A 24,492-nucleotide genomic window follows, 5' to 3' on the forward strand; every position below is an offset into this window, starting at 1 on the left:
CTGCTAAGTGGTTTGCAATGACGTCGGAGTCAGTACAAACTGCTCCATTCAGTGAGAGCGCAGGGACGCTGACAGGTGGCCGATAGCCGTAGACGTGTCGAATCTTGGCCCAGACCTGCGATGGAGTGACATGGAGGCCAATGGTGGACACGTACCGCTCCCAGCACTCCTGCTTGCTTTGGCGGATAAGGCGGCGGGCCCGCGCACGCAGCCGTTTGAAGGTGATCAGGTGTTCAATGCAGGGATGTCGCTTGTGACGCTGTAGCGCCCGCCGGCGATCTTTAATCGCTGCAGCGATCTCAGGCGACCACCAAGGCACAGTCCGCCGCCGATGGGACCCAGAGGAGCGGGGAATGGCAGATTCGGCGGCAGTAACGATGCCGGTGGTGACCGATTGAACCACCGCATCAATGTCGTCATTAGAGAGAGGCTCAAGAGCGGCAGTGGAGGAGAACAAATCCCAGTCAGCCTTATTCATAGCCCATCTGCTAGGGCGCCCAGAAGAGTGACGCAGTGGTAGTGACAGAAAGATCAGAAAGTGGTCACTATCACACAGGTCGTCATGCACACTCCATTGGACAGACGGTAAGAGGCTAGGGCTACAGATTGAAAGGTCAATGGCGGAGTATGTGCCATGCGCCACACTGAAGTGTGTGAAGGCACCATCATTTAAAATCGAGAGATCGAGCTGCGACAATAAATGCTCAATGATGGCGCCTCGACCTGTTGCCACTGACCCACCCCACAGAGGGTTATGGGCATTGAAATCGCCCAATAGCAAGAAAGGTGGCGGCAATTGGGCTATCAGCGCAGCCAGGACATGCTGCGAGACATCACCATCCGGTGGAAGGTAAAGACTGCAGACGGTAACAGCCTGTGGCGTCCACATCCGAACAGCGACAGCCTCTAAAGGTATTTGGAGAGGGACAGACTCGCTGTGCAGAGTGTGAAGGACACAGAGGCAGACGCCACCAGACACCCTTTCATAAGCAGCCCAGTTCTTATAATAAGCCCGATAGCCACGGAGGGCGGGGGTTCGCATTGCTGGAAACCAAGTTTCCTGAAGAGCAATGCAGAAGAAAGGGTGAAGGCTGATAAGTTGTTGGAGCTCAGCTAGATGGTGGAAAAAACCGCCGCAGTTCCACTGGAGGATGATATTGTCCATGGCTGAGAAAGGCGTGAAAGGACTGGGAAGGCAATTTACGCCGCTTGTTCACTCACTGCCACCGATTCAGTACCTGTACGAGAGGCATCCATGGCGTCCGAGGGACCAGCGAGATCAAGGTCCTCAGCGGACGCTAGAATCCCGACTTCATCCGCAGACGCAGAGCGCGAAAGGTGCGGTGGGGTTGGTGCCACCGCAAGTTCTTTGGCCTTAGAGGTCTTTCTCTTGGACTTCTCTCGCTGAACCTTGGGTTTCACCGGCTGGGAAGGCTTCACCGATTCAGTCTCCGGGACAGAGGAGGATCGTGAAGCCCTACGCCCGGCCGCTGGTGAGGACTTATGCCACTGGCGGCCGTCATCCTTCCCGCTGGTGGAACCCTGTGAAGGAAGGGTCCCAAGGGAACCCTTACGGGCGAGAGTAGCCGAAGAAGTTAGACGCTTCTCCGGCTGAGAAGCGGGGACAGACATCCCCGACGGGTGGGAGGAGGTTGCTCCTGAGGTAGGTGGTGCAGGAGCAACCGGTTGGGTAGAGCCCCCCACGGGCAAGGGGGCAGGAGGAGTCTTACTGCTTATCGAGCTGGCTGGAAGTCTCGAAACTGATGGGGCTAGCACAGTTGTTGTAGCAGCTGCATAAGAAGATGTCATTCTCACAGGATGGAGTCTGTCATATTTCTTTTTGGCCTCAGTATAGGTCAGCCGGTCCAGGGTCTTATATTCCATGATTTTGCGCTCTTTCTGAAAGACTTTGCAGTCAGGCGAGCAAGGTGAATGGTGCTCCCCGCAGTTGACGCAGATGGGAGGCGGGGTACATGGAGTATCGGGATGAGATGGGCGTCCGCAATCTCGACATGTGAGGCTGGAAGTGCAGCGGGACGACATATGGCCGAACTTCCAGCACTTGAAGCACCGCATCGGGGGAGGGATATAGGGCTTGACGTCACATCGGTAGACCATCACCTTGACCTTTTCCAGTAACGTATCACCCTCGAAGGCCAAGATGAAGGCACCGGTAGCAACCTGATTGTCCCTCGGACCCCGGTGAACGCGCCGGACGAAATGAACACCTCTACATTCTAAGTAGGCGCGCAGCTCGTCATCAGACTGCAAAAGGAGGTCCCTATGGAAAATAACACCCTGGACCATATTTAAACTCTTATGTGGTGTAATAGTAACGTTAACATCCCCCAACTTGTCACAAGCAAGTAACCTGCGTGACTGGGCGGAGGATGCCGTTTGTATCAGTACTGACCCAGAGCACATTCTAGACAAGCCCTCCACCTCCCCAAACTTGTCCTCTAAATGCTTGACGAAGAACTGAGGCTTTGTGGAGAGAAAAGACTCCCCATCAGCTCTCGTGCAAACTAAGAATCGGGGCGAATAACTGTTACCTCCATCCTGAGACTTACGCTCTTCCCACAGCGTGGCCAGGGAGGGGAACGTTTTCGGATCGTACTTCTGAGCATTAAATTGAGCCCGAGAACGCTTAGAGACTGCTGGTGGCTGGCCGCCCAGCGAGAGATGATGTACCACGCTTCATTGCGGGTCATCCGCCCTGATGCCACCTACTCCGACCAAGGGCCCTCCCCACGGGCGCCACCCAGCCACAGCAAAGGCCACCTGGCAGGATGGCCGTTGCCGGGAGTCCCAATACCCCAGGAGGATAGGCATCTACTCCTTGGCATACGTGGGGAGTTAACGGCGCAGGCATCAGTAGAGCGATCCCTGTGTTGTCAGGGGGCTACAACCAAGAGGGTACATGGCGGCCCCACCACAACGGACTGGCTACCGTGCTGGATCTTAGGTGCAAAAATGTCCAAGGTCATCGTCGCAGTTAAAAGAAACACTGCAGAGTGCAGCGTGGTAATCGCACCCAGGGACGTATCCTCGCCAAAGAGATCGAAAACGAGCGGGACACCATTGCAACGACGAGAAATCCGGCTAAAGGTCTAATTGCACGACGGATACAGTGCACCATGTAAGGCACCCTTCCCCAATTGGCTCGCTCTTCGGATAAATTTAGAAAGATGGAGGTCAAACCCGAGAGGGGACCATCACGTAAGGCCGAAACATGTGAGACTCCTTTTAGTCGCCTCGTACGACAGGCAGGAATACCGCGGGCCTATTCTAACCCCCGAACCCGCAGGGGGGTATAGGACAGTAGAGCAACCTTTTTTGAGTACTGCTTGAGTATTTTGGATCTGTACCAGTTTGAATTGAAGGAAGACATCAAAGCAATTTAGAGGCGGGCAGCTAGATTTTTACCAGTAGGTTCGAAAAACACATAAGTGTTACGGAGATGCTTCGGGATCTCAAATGGGAATCTATGGAAGGAAGGTGATGTTCTTTTCGAGAAACACTCTTCAGAAAATTTATAGAACCTTCATTTGAAACCAACTGCCAAGCAATTCTACAGGTGCCAACATACATTGCACGTAAGGGCTATAAAGGTAAGATAGGAGAAATTAGGGCTCATGGGGAGGCATATGGGCAGTTGTTTTTCCCTCACTATCTCCGAGTGGAACAGGAGAGGAAATGACAAGTAATGGTACAGGGTACCCTTGGCCATACACCGTACAGTAGCTTGCGGAGTACCTATGTAGATGTAGTTTAGCACTGTTAAAGGAGTCAACCAAGGCAATCTTTCTCTTGAAGCAGACATTTGCAAGCTTCAAATATCTGGTCACATAAGAATAAAGTCCACTCAGATGTGTTGATGGTGGAGCAATTATTAGTGGAAGAAGAGTTTCATTAGAGAGAACAATATCTGAGCTGAAAAAATTCACACAACCTAAAGCTCTTGCTATCAATGAAATGAAGACTAAGTATGTGAATCTCATCAAGAAAGAAAATAACAACTCAGATAATCTATCAAAAATTGGCCTCAATCTTGAACATGTGCAGAATTCTGGCTGTCTAGGATCTAATATTAACAGGACAAATTCCATGTTAACTGAAATAAATCTGTGGATCCTAAGCAGCAACAGATGCTAACACACTTTTAAGAAATTATTGTCCTCCATGTCACTGAATATATAGCCAAAATTGCCAATACATAGAATTGTGATCAGGTCAGTTGTAACTTATGGATTTGAAAACAGGGACATTCAAGAGTACTGATGAACATCTGAGGACATTTGAACACATGGTTATGTGCAAGATTTCCACAGCAATTCAGGATAACAGTGGTTTACAGAGATTTAGAATGAAGCTGAGATGGGCCATCTCCAACACGGAGCTGATTGTAAGATTAATAAAAAATAGGAAAATAGCCTGGCTTGGATACATCCTTAGGATGTACAGTTTGAGAATGACTAAAATTGTTTTTGAATGGAGGCCAACTGCAAAAAGGCAAAGAGGGAGGCTATGAAAGCAGTGGATAGACAATGTGGAAGAAGACATAAAATCTCTTAGATCACGGTTTCCCAAATTGTGCTCCATGGAATACTGGTGTTCTGCATGACGTGAATAGTTGCCCCACAAGAAACTATTAATATCAGGACCCTTTTCTTTTTACATTTAGGTGGTGCTAATCCTTTTTAAATTTGTTGTGATATTTGTGTTATTAGTTATGATTTAAAACTGAAGTAATCACTGAATAAAACAGTTTTCTCATTTCTTAAAATTTTATTAATCTTCAAAATAAACAAGTGTTTCATTTATCAGGATTCTGAAAGAGTTCTGTCAGAGTGCAAGATTGGGAATACCAGTCTCATAGTCACAGGATGGTAGTGAATCGCACTAGAGAGGGCAAAACTGGAGGAAACTTGGTTGAAGAATATAAGAACCACACAGTGTTGTAATGCCATGAAAAGCAGATAGCTAAAAAAAACTAGCCTATATAAAAATAGAAAGCACACAAGCTGCCGCATATTTTCATCTCCATCTTCACAAAGTTGTCTTTACTCCCTGAAGCCCCTGTCATACTATAACACCCATAATCCCTCCTTATATTCAGATACCTCCATGTGATTCTATCAGTTTATGACACCTTCATGAGAGACATTATTCATGAAGTAAATATGAACTTCAAAAATTAAGTTACACATTATTTTGGCTGGCCAAGGAATTGAAGTAATTGTTACTGAATGCAGTCCTACACTTCAAAGTGGCACAGATACATGACACTGTCTTTCAACATACATACCAACTGTCTGTAAACAGTCAGAACATTCTACCAATTATTCAATTCCGCGATGGCGCAAATCTGCTCCTCGTTTTCGTGAGATCCCCCCCACCCCCCCCCCCCCATTACCCCAGATGTTCTTTCAGACTGCCTTGACACTGTCACATGTGGTCGAAGTCTGTCCTTCATTCACAACCAGCATTACCCATGTCTGTCCAACCTTGGTCAAATTGTTGGCATCATTTCACTATTGCTGGCCACGACATTGCATTTGGTCCACATAATGCAGATTTGAGCACGGTGAATCACTGTGCAATTTAGATGTTTTGCCAACAAGAATCATACTGTCTCACATACTTCAATTTTGGAGTATGTTTCCAGATGCTGCACTATTTCACTCACACACAGTTATGCTCCTATTATCCGTACCACAGCAGAACCATGCCTGCAGGATATGTACTCTCTTCTGGACAATCCACCACACTTGTTGGGCATTGGTCTTATCATGGGATGACCTACGTAACTTATTTTCTGAAGTACCTACCTATTTACTATCAAGAAGTTCACCATTGGAAAAAAGTTAAATTTTGTAGATGCCAAGCATCAGTTGTAAGAAGATTGTCACCCCCAGTTTCTCAATTTTCATTCTCAGGCATCAAGCGCACACAATCCGAACACTGGTTATGCCCATAACAGTTTTCCAATGCTGCTACAAGTATACAATGGACATGAAAGGATCTAACATGTTATACCTGCAGGAACCAAGTTTTATGCCACACTTCACATCCAACTGGAATTGCAACCACCATGTTCAATGTCAGCTTTGTTAGTATCAATCTGTCATATGTGGTCACATGACTAATGAGTTGGTGCCACAAAAATCTATGCTGGTTGTACAAGCAGCAATTAATTTTTGGGTAATTCTAATACTACTCTCAAATTCTACAGCTGAAGTAAGTGACTTTGAATTAAAGCAAACTGTTAAAAGACAAACCATTCACAAAAAAAATATTGCAATAAAGTGCATTTACCTGATATGCTGATGGACGTATCCTTTCACCAAAAACCACTTGTCCAAGGTTTTCAACAGGTGATTTTGATTCATCAATTTCACAAAAGTCAAAACTGTAAATGAGAATGCAAAAACAAATTACAGTATGTACCCAGCAAATAATAATAATGTGAAATCATTACTGCCACACATTCTGATAAACAACAATGTATATGAATGTGTACTATCAACATTTGCTTAGATGTGGAGAAGAAGAATAGACACGCATTTTTTTAAGATAGAGCTATCACTTCTTAGCACTTGACAATTGTCTATACTGACGAGACCTGTCGATGCAATGAACTGAATCTTGCAGGTAAAGTAGCATCCTCGATGGAAATATTAGCCTTCAAATTTTAGATTCTGCTATAGTCCAGATTCTGCACTATTTCCTATACTATACTCTGAACTCTCCTATTCTCTGCTGGTATGAAACTTTCAACTTACTTCAAGTTTTTCATCTCTCAAACAGCAGTAACAATGAGATTCAATGATCTAAAATCAATCTCATGGTCAGCCTCAGTGACAAGAAAAAGAAGAAAGGAGAAAGGTAGGAAGATTGGTGTTTAAAGTCCCACTGACATTGAGGTCATTACAGACTATGCACAAACTCTGACCACGCCACGGATGGGGAAGCCATCAACTATTGGAAAGACAAATAACACTGTAATAGATGATCTATGTGCAGTCTTATCATAATGTTTGAATGGAAGCCTCGCAATCCTACACAAATGACCCAACATTTCTCATTAGGTATTGATGATATTCTGTCTAATTGCAAAATAGTTGCACATTTGTGTTCCAAGTATTTCATTCAGTTTATACATGCTACTTATTCTTGAGCCATCTTTTGCTGCCATCAATTAACAGAAAATAGTACCTTATATGAAACAACCCCATCCCGAACTTCACCCTCTCCACCCCACCACAAAAAAAACTATATTCCAACCCAAAACCTCTACCCACTAAAAATAAACAAAAAAATAAAATAAAATAAAAATAAAAAAAAAACCTGCCACCCAGTCCCATTTAACTTAGAAGCGGAGGGCTGTAAATTTCCCTATTAAATTCATAAAAACCTGAAAAATATGGCACCGCTGCAAAATACTTTTCGTCAAAAGTACTGATCAAGATGAGCCTATAAAATGGAAACACCTTTTGCCATTCCCTACAACAGATCTGACGTCCCCCAATATCCCTCAATAGTATTAGCACAGGCCCCAGTCTCTTAGTCTTTAAATTCAATATTACAATTTACAGTAAGAAGATCATACACCAACTGCACAATTCCTTATATGAAGCAAACCAATCTGACATGATACTATACCCCTCTGCTACATATTCCTTTGTTAATGAAGACAACCACCATTTACTACAATTTGAAACAACCTACAAACATCACCATCACCATCCCCACCAGAAACAATTGTCCCCAAAACTCTAAGACCAACAACTTTATGCCCCCTACCACTCTTCCTCCTATCATAGCTTGACTCATCTACTTCCACTATCAACCCCAACCCCACCAATGATTCCCAATACATAATGAGTAACACACACAATGCTCTACAGAATGAAACTCAGTTGATTACTGTGCTTTCTGAAACCCCCATTTCATGCACGGCATATTTAAATGACAACTGATAACAAAAATAGTAAGATAACAATAACATACAGACTTAGTCTTGACCTCTCCAACCATGCTCTGTGCATGATGGATCACCACAAATTACATCTCCATATGCAGCCATCAGAAGATTGTTGACAGGACACCTTCATCAATCACATAATATTGCCAATATTATGAAAAGAACAGTTGCTACTCACCATATAGCAGAGAGGCTGAGTCACAGATAGGCACAACAAAAAGAACGCAGAAAATACACTTTTGGTCAGCAAGGCCTTCAGCGGAAATAGACAATACACACCCAACCACACACACATGTACAACTCCAGGCTTTACCAAAGACTTAGGTCGGGTGTGTGTGTGTGTGTGGGGGGGGGGGGGGGGGAAGAGAGAGAGAGAGGGTGAGAGAGAGAGAGGGATAGAGGGAGGGGGAGAGAGGGAGAGAGGGAGAGAGAGAGAGAGAGAGAGAGAGAGAGAGAGAGAGAGAGAGAGAGAGAGAGAGAGAATGGCTTTGTTGGCCAAAAGCTTACTTTCTGACAGTCTTTTTGTTGTGCCTATCTGTGGCTCAGCATCTCCACTGTATGGCAAGTAGCAACTGTCCTTTTCATAATATTGTCATATTCCATCCTGGGTTTTTCCTTTCTTTCATTTTATTGCCATATATGTGACATTTAAGCATTCCCTAATGACACCCAACATTTGCAAAAATTTATTAACTAATTCAACATCACCCACCTCACTTCGCAACATTCAAATATTGAGGACTAATTCCAAATCCAAGTTGCAAAAACTAACACGGCATCATCACATCTAAAATAGTCAACTAATCAAACAAGCCTTATACCACAGATTATAAATGATATAACAAACAAGGGAATACACAGAGGAATAAAATAAAATATACACAATTATAAGACAAAACATAACATTTGATCACTAAATGGAATCACCACACCGAGTAAAAATTTCATTACCAAAAATAAGATCTGTTCACCTACAATTAAAAATAAACATATACCGCACATACATTGAAACTTCATGTAAACTGCAATCACAGTTTTCTCCAGTTACTAAGATGACAATAAATAATATTTACTCTGCAGACACTCCCAAGTTTCATATCATATCGAAACGTCTTCACATATGACATCACAGCTCACAGCCGAGAATTGGTATTGGATCCTCGAGTTGAGTACTCTTACACACTGAGTATTCATATGTTACATGTTGTAAGAAAATCAGAAACCTTAATCAATTTACCCATACACTGACTCAAAACTACCAATGAAACTTCCTGTTAGATTAAAACTGTGTGCCAGATCAAGATTAACTCTGGACATTTGCCTCTCAATTACCACCAATATTTTCTCTGATACAGGTATATTTTCTACATAAAAGTAATATTATGCAAACATTAGAATATTTAATCTTCTTTAGCAGCTGGTTATAGACATTTAAGCCTTTATTCAAGTGCACCCAAGAGACTTACTGCCCGGGATCTTAGAATGGGTACAGTGATAATTTTACTCACAAGACAATTGTTGTGGTTCAATTTGTCCTTGGCAATATGTACATTATCTTACATGTGAGACCAAATTTGCTAGAAACAACTACAGGAGAGAGTTTTGACTCAGGTCCAGGTTAAACATCCAGCCTGCCACAGTTTTAAGCTACCACAAACGTTCACTGACAGAAATACCCACAATAAATTGGCTAACAACACATACACCCAAGGAGCTTTTTACAAATGCTTAAAATTTCAAACTTCAAACAAAACATTTCATATCAAAGACAAACAGTCAAAATGCTGAAAAACAAAGTCAAGTGAGTGTATCTTTATGATGTTTGACAAAAAGAAATGATCTGGCCACTAAGGCAGACATTAAAATGTCCTTTCTAATAACATGGCCATGAGGGTGGACAACACACAAATATTAAAAATCATTTCAACATTCGTATCAGAGTTACCAAAATTAAAGAGCAGATTATTATCTAGGCAAACTGATGCCATTTCCAAATATAAAAAGTGATCAATTAAAATGCAATGTACCAAAACTGGTATTCAACAAGCACCTCAAATTGACCGGTACTCTGCCCCAGGAGTTAGTAATGTGTAAAGTAGCAAGGCCTAATCTTAGCCTTAGCAGGACAACTCATTTTAATAAAATCTTGTGTGTCCTAATTACATCAGAAATATGCTGTTTCCTCTTACAGCTGTATGATGGTAAACTTAGACAGGATATTCAGTCTGCTGAGTATAGTTGTTCAATAAGCTGAAGGGTATTTACAGACAAGAACTTTCTCATCTGCTCACTTTTCTTTCACACTTTGCCCACACTAGGTTTTAGAGCCACACAAAACTAACTGCGCATGGAACAACATTATTTTCATTTTGTAAAATGAAGAAAACACGCAACAGACGCTTAATCCACAATTTTTTTATTGTGTACACGACTCGTTTCGGAACACTTCAAGTTTCAGCATCTAGTGCAACCGCAATAATGAAAACATTGTATCCACGGCAATATTTTCATTATTACAGTTTACACCAGATGATGGAACTTGTTTAAGTGTTCTGAAATCAGTTGTGTACACAATAAGAGTTTTTTGGATTAAGCAACTGATGTGCTATTTCTTCATCTCACAAAACGGACTTGTACAGTTGCGGCTACCCTGTAAGAAGAGCTCTTTTACCATAATTTTCTGTGGTAAGCAAATCACAAAGACACAGTCAGAAGAAAATAATCAAACAGCTGAGAGCATGTGCTTAGTCAGACCAATAAATTTAAATGCCTTTAAAATGTACTGTCTGTTAACAAGCACAAAAAAATACTCATCTGAAAATACAACCAAGATCACAAGAGTTATTGTTTTCAAATTTTAAAACAATGCTGTCCTTATTAATGGCCAAGAAATATACGTATTTCACCTGTAGATTAAAACACACTGGTCTGTGACACATGTGCAATAAGCTCTTTAGTTTGGATCCCAACGTGTCCCAATGCTGTTCCATAGCATAAAATGATAAAATGACATTTTTTTGAAAGGCAAAACAACAAGATTCAATGCTGGATGGAAGGAGGAGGAGGGGGGGGGGGGGGTCCGTGTTACAGTACCCACTTTACCTGACTGACCCCTTAATGAAATCGCAAGAAATTCTTGATAGGCAGAAAGTGATGGTTCATCAGGTTTCTTGTGCTGTGTATAGGGCATTTTCTACAGACGTGTGTTCCTAATCTTATGAGAAAATCGGCAATGCTGTTAAATACACTCAAATATAAAAGTCATGCTGATGCACTGCTTGTACAGCTGTAGTCAAGTCAGGGTGAAGTAGAAGCTTTATAAAACTGTACTATTCTAGCACTTTACAGCATTCAGAGTCTTTGGAGATAGTGATTTAATACCTCTCAGAAGCGATGTAAAGTTTCTAATTTATCACCAAATAAGATGTCAACAAGTTTTACAGCTTTTTCATCTGAGAGCAGCATTTCCTCTTTGTTGTGGGGATTTTAAATACATAAACACTTTTTAATTATGTATATATTTTACTTAGGAGACTTCATGTCTTTTTAATGCCAGTGGTGAGCCACTAGTAAATGCAGAAATTGTTCATAAATATCACAATGCCACTGTTTGAACTCTTAAATCAGCTACTGACTGCTGTTGAATCTCTATATAAGCTCAAATTTCAACTATTTTCCCATCATCATAGTTGTTTCACAATATTCATGGGAGAAAGTAATGTTGTTGTTGTTGTTGTTGTTGTGGTCTTCAGTCCTGAGACTGGTTTGATGCAGCTCTCCATGCTACTCTATCCTGTGCAAGCTTCTTCATCTCCCAGTACCTACTGCAACCTACATCCTTCTGAATCTGCTTAGTGTATTCATCTCTTGGTCTCCCTCTACAATTTTTACCCTCCACGGTGCCCTCCAATGCTAAATTTGTGATCCCTTGATGCTTCGAAACATGTCCTACCAACGGATCCCTTCTTCTAGTCAAGTTGTGCCACAAACTTCTCTTCTCCCCAATCATATTCCATACCTCCTCATTAGTTACGTGATCTACCCACCTTATCTTCAGCATTCTTCTGTAGCACCACATTTCGAAAGCTTCTATTCTCTTCTTGTCCAAGCTAGTTATCATCCATGTTTCACTTCCATACATGGCTACACTTCATACAAATACTTTCAGAAATGACTTCCTGACACTTAACTCTATACTCGATGTTAACACATTTCTCTTCTTGAGAAACGCTTTCCTTGCCATTGCCAGTCGACATTTTATATCCTCTCTACTTCGGCCATCATCAGTTATTTTACTCCCTAAATAGCAAAACTCCTTTACTACTTTAAGTGTCTCATTTTCTAATCTAATTCCCTCAGCATCACCCGACTTAATTTGACTACATTCCATTATCCTCGTTTTGCTTTTGTTGATGTTCATCTTATATCCTCCTTTCAAGACACTGTCCATTCCGTTCAACTGCTCTTCCAAGTCCTTTGCTGTATCTGACAGAATTACAATGTCATCGGCCAACCTCAAAGTTTTTACTTCTTCTCCATGAATTTTAATACCTACTCCGAATTTTTCTTTTGTTTCCTTTACTGCTTGCTCAATATACAGATTGAATAACATCAGGGAGAGGCTACAACCCTGCCTCACTCCCTTCCCAACCACTGCTTCCCTTTCGTGCCCCTCGACTCTTACAACTGCCATCTGGTTTCTGTACAAATTGTAAATAGCCTTTTGCTCCCTGTATTTTACCCCTGCCACCTTCAGAATTTGAAAGAGAGTATTTCAGTTAACATTGTCGAAAGCTTTCTCTAAGACTACAAATGCTAGAAACGTAGGTTTGCCTTTCCTTAATCTTTCTTCAAAGATAAGTCGTAAGGTTAGTATTGCCTCACGTGTTCCAACATTTCTACGGAATCCAAACTGATCTTCCCCGAGGTCCGCTTCTACCAGTTTTTCCATTTGTCTGTAAAGAATTTGCGTTAGTATTTTGCAGCTGTGACTTATTAAACTGATAGTTCGGTAATTTTCACATCTGTCAACACCTGATTTCTTTGGGATTGGAATTATTATATTCTTTTTGAAGTCTGAGGGTATTTCGCCTGTCTCATACATCGTGCTCACCAGATGGTAGAGTTTTGTCAGGACTGGCTCTCCCAAGGCCATCAGTAGTTCTAATGGAATGTTGTCTACTCCCGGGGCCTTGTTTCGACTCAGGTCTTTCAGTGCTCTGTCAAACTCTTCACGCAGTATCTTATCTCCCATTTAGTCTTCATCTACATCCTCTTCCATTTCCATAATATTCTCCTCAAGTACATCGCCCTTGTATAAACCCTCTATATACTCCTTCCACCTTTCTGCCTTCCCTTCTTTGCTTAGAACTGGGTTGCCATCTGAGCTCTTGCTATTCATACAAGTGGTTCTCTTCTCTCCAAAGGTCTCTTTAATTTTCCTGTAGGCAGTATCTATCTTACCCCTAGTGAGACAAGCCTCTACATCCTTACATTTGTCCTCTACCCATCCCTGCTTAGCCATTTTGCACTTCCTGTCGACATCATTTTTGAGACGTTTGTATTCCTTTTTGCCTACTTCATTTACTGCATTTTTATATTTTCTCCTTTCATCAATTAAATTCAATATTTCTTCTGTTACCCAAGGTTTTCTATTAGCCCTTGTCTTTTTACAGACTTGATCGTCTGCTGCCTTCACTACTTCATCCCTCAGAGCTACCCATTCTTCTTCTACTGTATTTCTTTCCCCCATTCCTGTCAATTGTTCCCTTATGCTCTCCCTGAAACTCTCTACAACCTCTGGTTCTTTCAGTTTATCCAGGTCCCATCGCTTTAAATTTCCACCTTTTTGCAGTTTCTTCAGTTTCAATCTGCAGTTCATAACCAATAGATTGTGGTCAGAATCCACATCTGCCCCAGGAAATGTCTTACAATTTAAAACCTGGTTCCTAAATCTCTGTCTTACCATTATATAATCTATCTGATACCTTTTAGTATCTCCAGGATTCTTCCATGTATACAACCTTCTTTTATGATTCTTGAACCAAGTGTTAGCTATGATTAAGTTATGCTCTGTGCAAAATTCTACAAGGCGGCTTCCTCTTTCATTCCTTCCCCCCAATCCATATTCACCTACTATGTTTCCTTCTCTCCCTTTTCCTACTGACGAATTCCAGTCACCCATGACTATTAAATTTTCGTCTCAATACCCCACCCAAATCTCTGAATTTCAACAGTAACCCTCTCCATGACACAGAACACCACTCTTATAACTAGTGCAACTGGAGTCTGTTCAGTATTTCCTTAATGCTCTTGCTTCTAGTAATTTATTCCCTGATGAAACATGCAGTTCTTCCTGGGATCTTCTCCATTTCTTCCATTAAACCTACTTTATAAGGTAGGTTCTCATGTATGAACTCAAAAACTCTTTCGTAAGCGATTACTTTCCTGGACAAATTACATGATTCAAGTGCAGTCACGGTGTTGGAAATATCTGCGTAAAGTGCAGATGTTGGTAACAGCACCATCAAATAGCCAATTTTGAGCCATATGGTGATAGCCAATGAGGATATTCTTCTTTATTTCTTTCACTTTGCAAACAAAGTTAGCTTAGTGTCTCATGTTGACACAGACATCGATGATAAATGAGAATATTATGAATAATTTTTTTCGTTTTGTAAATAAAGTTAGACAATATTTTGTTTTTCTTGTATGAATTTATAATTTATATTGGGTGTAATTAGTACTGCACTATTGGGTTCTATACTAAAGAAAATTTTTGAGTTCGTTATACATCCCATGCCAATCAGCACAAATCCTGAAAACATCAACTGCATGAAACCCGAATTTCACTTTCCTCATGTGACATAACGAAAGCTTTGGATCAAGGCAGTCAGGCAGATGCACTATTTCTTGATTACTGAAATGCATTTGACTTAGTACCGTACCTACACTTAATGTCAAAAGTACAGTCATGTGGGGTATCAAGTGAAATTTGTGACTGGATGATGATGATGATGATGATTGATTTGATTTGTGGGGTGCTCAACTGCGCAATTATCAGTGCCCGTACAAATTCCCAACCTTTGCTCAGTCCAATCTCGCCACTTTCAGGAATGACGATGAGGACAACACAAACACCCAGTCATCTAGAGGCAGGTGAAAATCCCTGACCCCACCAGGAATCGAACCTGGGACCCTGTGCTAGGGAAGCGAGAACGCGACCACGAGACCACGAGCTGCGGACCATTTGTGACTGAACTGAGAACCTTTTGGTAGGTAGGATGCAGCATGTTATCTTGGACGGAGATGATCATCGGATATAGGAGTAACTTCGTGTGCCCCCCACAGAAGTTTGTTGGGACCCTTGCTATTCAAGTTGTATATTAATGACCTTGTGGACAATATCAATAGTAACTTCAGTCTTTTTGTGACACAGTCACCTTTAATGAAGTACTGTTTGTAAAAAGTTGCATAAATATTTAGTCAGATCTCAATAAGAGTTCAAACTGATGCAGTGACTCACAACTTGCTTCAAATGTTCGGAGGTGTAAAACTGTGAACTTCACATAATGAAAAAATGTTATATCCTGTGACTATAATATCAATGAGTCACAGTTGGAATCAGCGAACTCATATAAATAGCTGGGTGTAACACTTTCTAGGGATGTGAAATGGAATAATCACAGAGGCTCAGTTGTGAGTAGAGCATGTGGCAGACTTAGGTTTATTAGTACAATGTAGAGAAAGTGCAATCAGTCTACAAAGGAGATTGCCTACAAACCTTTCCTATGATCCATTCTAGAATATTGGTCAAGTGTGTGGGACCTATACCAAACAGGACTAACATGGGGTATTGAATGTACACAAAGAAGTGCAGCACAAATGATCACAGGTTTGTTTTATCCATGCGAGTGTGTCACAGAGATGTTGAAGAAACAGAACTGGCCGACTCTTGAGGAGAGGCGTAAACTATCCTCAGAAAATCTTCTAACAAAGTTTCAGGAACCAACTTTAAATGATGACTCTTGGAATATACTACAACTCCCTACCTACTGCTCACATAGGGACTGTGAGGACAAGGTTAGAATAACTGCTCCCACTCTACAGCGCGGATCTCGCACCTTCTGACTTGAATCCGTCTGGCCCAATGAAGGATGCACTCCACGGGAGGCGGCGCTTAGACGATAGGGAGGTTTATCGATGCTGCAATCCATTGGTTCTGCAGTATCACGTCGATAGAATTTGTTGTTTCATTGTATTCTCCATTGTACGACGCGTACGCGTGGCTGGTGCAACTGTCAACCCGATGTAGATGATTTTAAGTTTGTCATAAGCTTGTGGAGGATAATTGTTTACTCCACGTATGGTTTGAATTGTATTGGAATTTTGTATACCTTACATTACACAAAAGCAGTCAAACTATCATTCTTCTCGTGCTACACACATGAATGGAACAGGAGGAGACCCTTATAACTGGTATGATGGGACCCTCTGCGATGCACTTCACATGGTTTGTGGAGTATAGAAGTGTGTGTATATTTTTTTCGTGGTTTATTGCAGTTTTGTTTCAAGATGGGAGAATGTGGGTTAATTTGGTTATTATGGATTTTAAAGTTAGTTAGATATTTACACATTTTTCAGTGTGTTCTTTATTCGTGGGAGTATTTTAGGAGTTTTCATGGTTGATTGTAACTTATACAGGGTCGATTTACTTTGCAAGGTGAAACAGCAGAGTGGTGTTTCAAATGGGTACTGCTAGAAACAAATATAATTTGCTCTTTTCTACAAATACGTCATGAATTTGAAGTATGTGGTAAGGCAGGAACCTATTTGCACAGCTTAAATAGCAAACATATTAAGAGTCCTGTTCTAAAAAAAAAAAAAAAATCGCTCTTTTCTACTTACATGTCACAGTTTCCAAGTATGTGGTTAGGCAGGATCCTAATAACACAGCGACCATATTTGCATCAAAGTCCATTTATAGTGGTGGTCATTTATATAATGCAGAAAGCAATGCACAACTGTTTATGAAGCAAAACAAATGCAGAAGCACAAAGTCATTTGTTGCCTCCATGTAACTGATGACCGACAATCTTCACTTCCAATGGTTCGTCGCGTCATTACCAATATCTACAAGTCATGCAAAAACTGCCAACACTAAATGAACTTTCACAAAATCACATTTCCTTAGGATTCTCTTACTGAATCTCAGTCTGACATCTCATTTTCCTGCATTTGTTGTATAGGGTCACTTTTTTTCGATGGCTCCAGACAATTACTGGAGAGTACTTTACAGTTGTTGATGTTTTCAGTAATTTTTCACCAACAGCATAATCAAACAGTAATAGATATCTTCCCTTTTTAAGTGCAATATGTTTCATTTATTTAAGTTTAGTTCAGCTGCTATTCCTTGCAGCAGCCAGTGATTTTTCCTCATTACGCTAAACCAGTCTTCCTTCGTTTAGGCCTTGCTGTGCACAACAGCATTACCAAAAAGCTTCAATGAGCTTCCATCTGTTTTTATTTCTCTGATTATTAACAGCAAAATAAGACTACTTGAAACTTATTTTCACATGTGTGGCCGGCTGATCACTGAAGTAAAAAATAAAAAACAGGAAAGTGCCAGCCAATTCACACTCTCCAATCTGCTGTAATATATTCAGGTAACGTCAGAAAATGTCAGAATAAAGGCACTATTTTTTATTTTTGTTAATGATTATCCAAGCTTCTGCTCATAATGTTTCTCACATCAGTGACTGCTGCCTCCTCCCACTCTCTGTGGAATCCAGAAATACCCAAATGGTTAATGACTGAAGTAGTAACATCCACACCACAAGTCAGCGAATGTGTGCCCTGTACAATGTTTCATCTTTGTGCCAAATAGATGCTGCTGAAGCATGCTATGAGGTTTGAATAACAGAGAGCTGGTGGTGCTTGCCAGCCCTGGCTCAGCAATAATGGAATCACCACACCCATGTGATAGATGATCCAGAGTTCTCCCATTATCAAATGTTTTGTCTTAATAAAAGTCTACTTAATTGGGGCAGCATTCTTGTCACTTTGACAATTAGACTACAGCCCTTAAGACATACAATGAGCAACCACAGAAGCCCCCTTCACTGAAGCAAATACAGAGCTTCATAACAATAAGAGATTGATAGAGACTATCAGACGCTGCTCTGTAATACTGTGTTAACTCAAACCTAGCCACTGCAGTTTGTGTACCAAAAGGTGCCTGCTATTTCAGCACTATCCAGGGAGACATGGAGTCTACAAAAGGCTACTTATGCAGCAAGTGTTACCATATTTCCACCAAGTACCCATACCAAATAGGACTAAAAGGGGATTTGAATGTATACAGAGAAGGACAGCATGAGTTGCCACAGCTTTGTTTGTTTTGCTGAAGTGTGTCACAGAAATACTGAAGACACTAAACTGGCAAAGTCTTGAAACAGACCTAAACTTTCCCATGAAAGCCTGTAAAAAATATTTCAAGAACCAGCTTTAAATGATGGTCCTAGGAACACACTACCACCCTTTATGTATCGCTCAGATATGGATCATGAGGATAAGATCAGAATAATTACTGCATACACAAGATACTTTCAAACAATCATTCCTCCCGTGCTCCATATGTGAATGGAATGGGAAGAAACCCTACTAATTGGTACAGCCGGATACATCCTCTGGCATGCACCTCACAGTGGTTTGCAGAGTATAGATGTAGAAATAAGTTAAGAGATTGAGCAGTGAATGCAGATTCCAATGATTTGTTATTACATTCAAAATAATTCTCTCTCTAAGTGAATGGCAGTTTAGACAACATCTTATGAGTCTTTCCGAACAAACATCAATGTTATTAAAAGGTCTAGTGACATCGATTATAATCTAGACAATAATCAAACAATGAAAAATCCAAGATGGAATGTAACAATATTATGAGGGTTTTGATTACCTCTCATCTTGCTCTGAAATAAGAAATGTCCTGCCCACTATCCTTCCCACACCTTCCACAGTGGTATTCCGCCTTCCACCGAACCTAACACTAACACCACCCATCCCATCAAACGCACGGCTATTTGTGAAATCAGTAATGTGATCTACAAGCTAAGCTGCAACCAATGTGCTGCATTCTATGTAGGAATAACAACCAAAGAGCTGTCTCACACAAATGGCCACAGACAAACTGCGGCCGAGAAAAAAGTGGACCACCCTGTTGCTGAACACGCTGTCAAACATGATATCCTTCATTTCAATGACTGCTTCACAGCCTGTGCCATATGGATCCTCCCCACCAACACCAGCTTTTCTGAATTGCACAGGTGGGAACTGTCCCTGCAATACATCCTATGTTACCATAACCCTCCTGGCCTTCATTAGTTGCTGACCTCAACCTTCATTAGTCGCTGTCCTCACCCATTTAGCCCCTTCCCTGCTCCCATTCCACCACCACACCCAGTCTTTTTATCTTTTTCTCTCAATGTCTCCTTTTCCGCTACTCCCCCCCCCCCCCCCCTCCAGCTAACCAGCAGCATTTCATTTCACTGTCCACCATCCCCACCATACTATCCGTCACCCTTCTTGCCCCAGCCTCCTCCTTACCCCCACCCAGTTGCCACGCCCATTATGCACTGGTGCTGCTGCTCGCAGGCCACTGGCCGAAAGCTTTAAGTGTGAAACACTTTTTGTTGTTCCTATCTGCGACTCAGCATCTCCGCTATATGGTGAGTAGCAACTTCTCATAATCTTGACAATAACAAAGATTTCAGATTTTTAAATTAGCTGCAAGGTATATTGGGTCACTGGAAGTGTCCGATTCCACCTGTCTTCTTGGACCCGTGACATAATGGTGATGGTGTGTGCGATAATATGGCACAATGTTTTTGAATTGGTTTGTGTATGTAGATGACATGTTGCTGTATTTGATGGCACCCTCTAGTTGTGGATGCTGACGTGTAAGTGTTTTTCGTCACTTTGCATGTGGGGGGAGGGGGGGCTCAGCGCAGCAAACCTACATGATTTTGTCGGAGGCCTTTGTTGGTAAGTTAGTTTTGTTTTGAGTTTATTCTGTAGTTGTTCTGATGATCTATCTGTTTTATATTTATTGTATTTCGATTGTGTTTTAATTGATCTAGTGAAATGGAGGTTTTTGGGTTTTTGAGTTGTTGTTTCAGTGGTGTTTTGTGAGTTACGTAGATGCGTGAAACTCAAGGTTTTTTTCCTCTTTTTTTTGTGGTTTGCCGGTATGTATCAACAGTGGCATTTCGGATCTATCTCAAGGGAAATGACAAAGTCCACTTTTCGGAGTTGTTGGTATTAAGGGCTTCGTTTGAGCTACACTCCTGGAAATGGAAAAAAGAACACATTGACACCGGTGTGTCAGACCCACCATACTTGCTCCGGACACTGCGAGAGGGCTGTACAAGCAATGATCACACGCACGGCACAGCGGACACACCAGGAACCGCGGTGTTGGCCGTCGAATGGCGCTAGCTGCGCAGCATTTGTGCACCGCCGCCGTCAGTGTCAGCCAGTTTGCCGTGGCATACGGAGCTCCATCGCAGTCTTTAACACTGGTAGCATGCCGCGACAGCGTGGACGTGAACCGTATGTGCAGTTGACGGACTTTCAGCGAGGGCGTATAGTGGGCATGCGGGAGGCCGGGTGGACGTACCGCCGAATTGCTCAACACGTGGGGCGTGAGGGCTCCACAGTACATCGATGTTGTCACCAGTGGTCGGCGGAAGGTGCACGTGCCCGTCGACCTGGGACCGGACCGCAGCGATGCACGGATGCACGCCAAGACCGTAGGATCCTACGCAGTGCCGTAGGGGACCGCACCGCCACTTCCCAGCAAATTAGGGACACTGTTGCTCCTGGGGTATCGGCGAGGACCATTCGCAACCGTCTCCATGAAGCTGGGCTACGGTCCCGCACACCGTTAGGCCGTCTTCCGCTCACGCCCCAACATCGTGCAGCCCGCCTCCAGTGGTGTCGCGACAGGCGTGAATGGAGGGACGAATGGAGACGTGTCGTCTTCAGCGATGAGAGTCGCTTCTGCCTTGGTGCCAATGATGGCCGTATGCGTGTTTGGCGCCATGCAGGTGAGCGCCACAATCAGGACTGCATACGACTGAGGCACACAGGGCCAACACCCGGCATCATGGTGTGGGGAGCGATCTCCTACACTGGCCGTACACCACTGGTGATCGTCGAGGGGACACTGAATAGTGCACGGTACATCCAAACCGTCATCGAACCCATCGTTCTACCATTCCTAGACCGGCAAGGGAACTTGCTGTTCCAACAGGACAATGCACGTCCGCATGTATCCCGTGCCACCCAACGTGCTCTAGAAGGTGTAAGTCAACTACCCTGGCCAGCAAGATCTCCGGATCTGTCCCCCATTGAGCATGTTTGGGACTGGATGAAGCGTCGTCTCACGCGGTCTGCACGTCCAGCACGAACGCTGGTCCAACTGAGGCGCCAGGTGGAAATGGCATGGCAAGCCGTTCCACAGGACTACATCCAGCATCTCTACGATCGTCTCCATGGAAGAATAGCAGCCTGCATTGCTGCGAAAGGTGGATATACACTGTACTAGTGCCGACATTGTGCATGCTCTGTTGCCTGTGTCTATGTGCCTGTGGTTCTGTCAGTGTGATCATGTGATGTATCTGACCCCAGGAATGTGTCAATAAAGTTTCCCCTTCCTGGGACAATGAATTCACGGTGTTCTTATTTCAATTTCCAGGAGTGTATATAAGTCAATGGAAATGTCCCATGGACTTGAGCTATATACGTCGAGTGAAGTGTAGTATGATTCCCATTTGTTTTGTGGCTGTAGCATTATGTCATAATAGAGTTCTTTTTCTCTATGGGCAGGGGGTTATGGTGCAGTGTTCTGTACTGTTATATATTTACCTTGTGCATCCCCCTAAACCCCCTATTTCCTGCAGTTGTCCCGTTAGCTTCATTTTATTGTTGTAGTGAGACATTCTTGTGTCTTTTTATTTTTGTTCACGTCTGTTGGCATGTTTATGTAGTGACAATATCGTTGCCATTCTGTATATGCTGGAAGTAGACGCTTCAACCATACCGATGACGTCATGGATCAAAGCAAACACATGGAATTGGACACTTTCCAAATGCTGGTATGCTTAATTACACAATTAATAGAGTAAAAAAAAAAAAAAAAAAAAAAAAAAAAATAATAGAGTAAAAAAAAAAAAAAAAAAAAAAAAAAAAAAAAAAAAAAAAAAAAAAAAAACTAGGCATCACTTGTGATTATTACATTCAATTCAACTACTTACTGTTGATATTCATAAGGTATCACTGACTCCTCGGTGTTCAGTCGATTCACGTACAGGGTAACAACTGACTGTAAAAGAAGAAAAAATACTGGTTGACTGTTATGTTCACTATACCACACTGCCAGATCATAGTATGTGCCCCAACAATTCATGGTGTTAAGGAGTAAATTTCAGAGAGTTTTCTTCACAGTTTCTGGAAATGAGAGCAGATCTAAAAGTTGAGCAATCAATGTCCTTGCCATACCCGTCAATTTCCAGGAACCAATAATTACAAGAAACCGTAAAAAACATAAATCTCGATGGCTGACTGGGAACTGAACTTACACCTCTCGTTGTGCTAATCATCTACTTTGTCTCTCCCCCCCCCCCCCCCTCCAACATACATACATGAAACTAGCATTTGACGCTGATTTTTTAAACGTACTCCTAGAATATGTAGGCCTATATTGTTTCTTTGCTTCTATAATATCACAACTTCAAATAATACATGTCCAGCATCACGTAAGCTATCTTAATAATAAAATAGAACACTAAAGTGCCACAAAGTAACAGTTTATCCAATAAACTAATCCATAAAAAGAGAGACCTTCAAAAAGAATGAATTTTAGATTTTTCTTTTGAAAACCCCCACCAACTAAACTTTTCAAATCTCTCATTAATCAGTCAATTTAGTTGATATACATGAAATAGCCTACAGTATTTTACATTTAACTATGTCCAGACAAATATATGATTTCAATTTGTGTTTGACATTACTTTCACTACCTATTAACTTCTTTACAGTACTGCGTAGGTGGCCACAGATTTTTATGTTGCATGCCACACTAAGGTTGACTGGTGCACACAGCAATGTCCACTTCAATTCATCTAGGCCTACACACAGTAGGACTACTGTTTGATCATTACAGCAGACCGAGGCCTAAGATGAGATAGTAATATCCCAATAAATAAGTAAATGACCTTCTACTGATTTATATATGAGGCGGCAGGTGCACAAGACAACAGATATAAACATTGCTACAAATCAGTGGGGAAAATCTTGTATATTTCCTTTATTAAGTAACATATATGGACACAGCATTTACCAAAATACTAGTCTATGGCATGTCTATTTTCTAATACTGGTAGGCCCTATAGGTTTTCTGAATTTCCGAGCAGTTTTAGTTTTTATAACGAAACGATCGTTAAATACACAGTGAAATTAGACATCAGGCTAAATTAAATGCAAATTTGTTAACACAACGCTTACGGCACATTCATATTCGTTTGCTTCACAAACTATCAATCAAACTGTTACTTTCCAATCCAAACCACACTTCAATGTGCACGGCAAATCAGTCAAGTTACCACACCCAAAATATCATGGGGGAATCCACTATTATACACCAGTCAAACTCAGTATCTGCAAATTCAAGTAATCACCTACTGAGGGCAGGAAATTCTATTTTAAATCACACTGCCCATAACAGGGACGAACTGGTTCTTTCCTAAAACATTGCATGCCGCTGGCTGACGTTTACATACTAATGTGGCAACGTGTTCACTGACGACGATATACTGAGTTTGATGGATAATTGTGCAATTAATCATTGTTTTCATTGTGGTAAGATCACACAAACATTTTACAATTGACAAGTGACTTTTATTTGAACACTTGTTTCCTCGGCACCGTTGTAAAACAGTGCAGCACACTGCAAATAACAGGGAATGTAATTGTAAAGCAAAATGCCCTGCATGCCACGTATCAAGGTCCTAGGCATGAAACTCTTCAGTCCTTCATATTATCTGCCTGAGTTAAAAACTCTCATATTTACAGCACTTTCATTATTTGGAAATAAATCAAGATTTTGACAGCAATTACCTCACAAGTCGTGGGGATGTCCTCACCCTGCTTACAGTAATTGACAGGGGCGAGGCCCGGCAAATAAAACTGTTCCGAAGGGTGAAAAATTGTCACTCCAACAACAAAAACAACAGTCCAGAACATGTTGACGTACAATGATGCTACCACATATAATTCTCATAGACTCTAAGGACAAACGCATACGACAAAAATTTACAAAAAATTAAATTTCAATAACTTCCCACACAAACTACAACTTTCTTTACACAACAACACATCTCTGACACGTAGGGCACCTGATAACAATTACTTTGAAACGTCTACATACAAATTCATAAGCAGGAAG

The 24,492-nt window shown here is 41.9% G+C and overlaps 1 protein-coding gene across 1 annotated transcript in view; it reads right to left on the reverse strand.

Moving 5' to 3' along the window:
- Nucleotides 1-24,492, reverse strand: part of LOC126483698 (transmembrane 9 superfamily member 2) — a 135,631-nt gene extending 111,139 nt beyond the window's left edge. The window contains exons 1-3 of the mRNA XM_050106785.1: nucleotides 24,165-24,492; nucleotides 22,304-22,371; nucleotides 6,319-6,412 (exon numbers count right to left, since the gene is read on the reverse strand). Coding sequence (XP_049962742.1) covers nucleotides 6,319-6,412; nucleotides 22,304-22,371; nucleotides 24,165-24,290 — 288 coding nt within the window. The 5' untranslated portion in view covers nucleotides 24,291-24,492. The remainder of the gene's footprint in view (nucleotides 1-6,318; nucleotides 6,413-22,303; nucleotides 22,372-24,164) is intronic.

The sequence above is a fragment of the Schistocerca serialis genome, chromosome 6 (assembly GCF_023864345.2).
Source record: "Schistocerca serialis cubense isolate TAMUIC-IGC-003099 chromosome 6, iqSchSeri2.2, whole genome shotgun sequence".
In the NCBI taxonomy this organism is placed as follows: Eukaryota; Metazoa; Arthropoda; class Insecta; order Orthoptera; family Acrididae; genus Schistocerca; species Schistocerca serialis.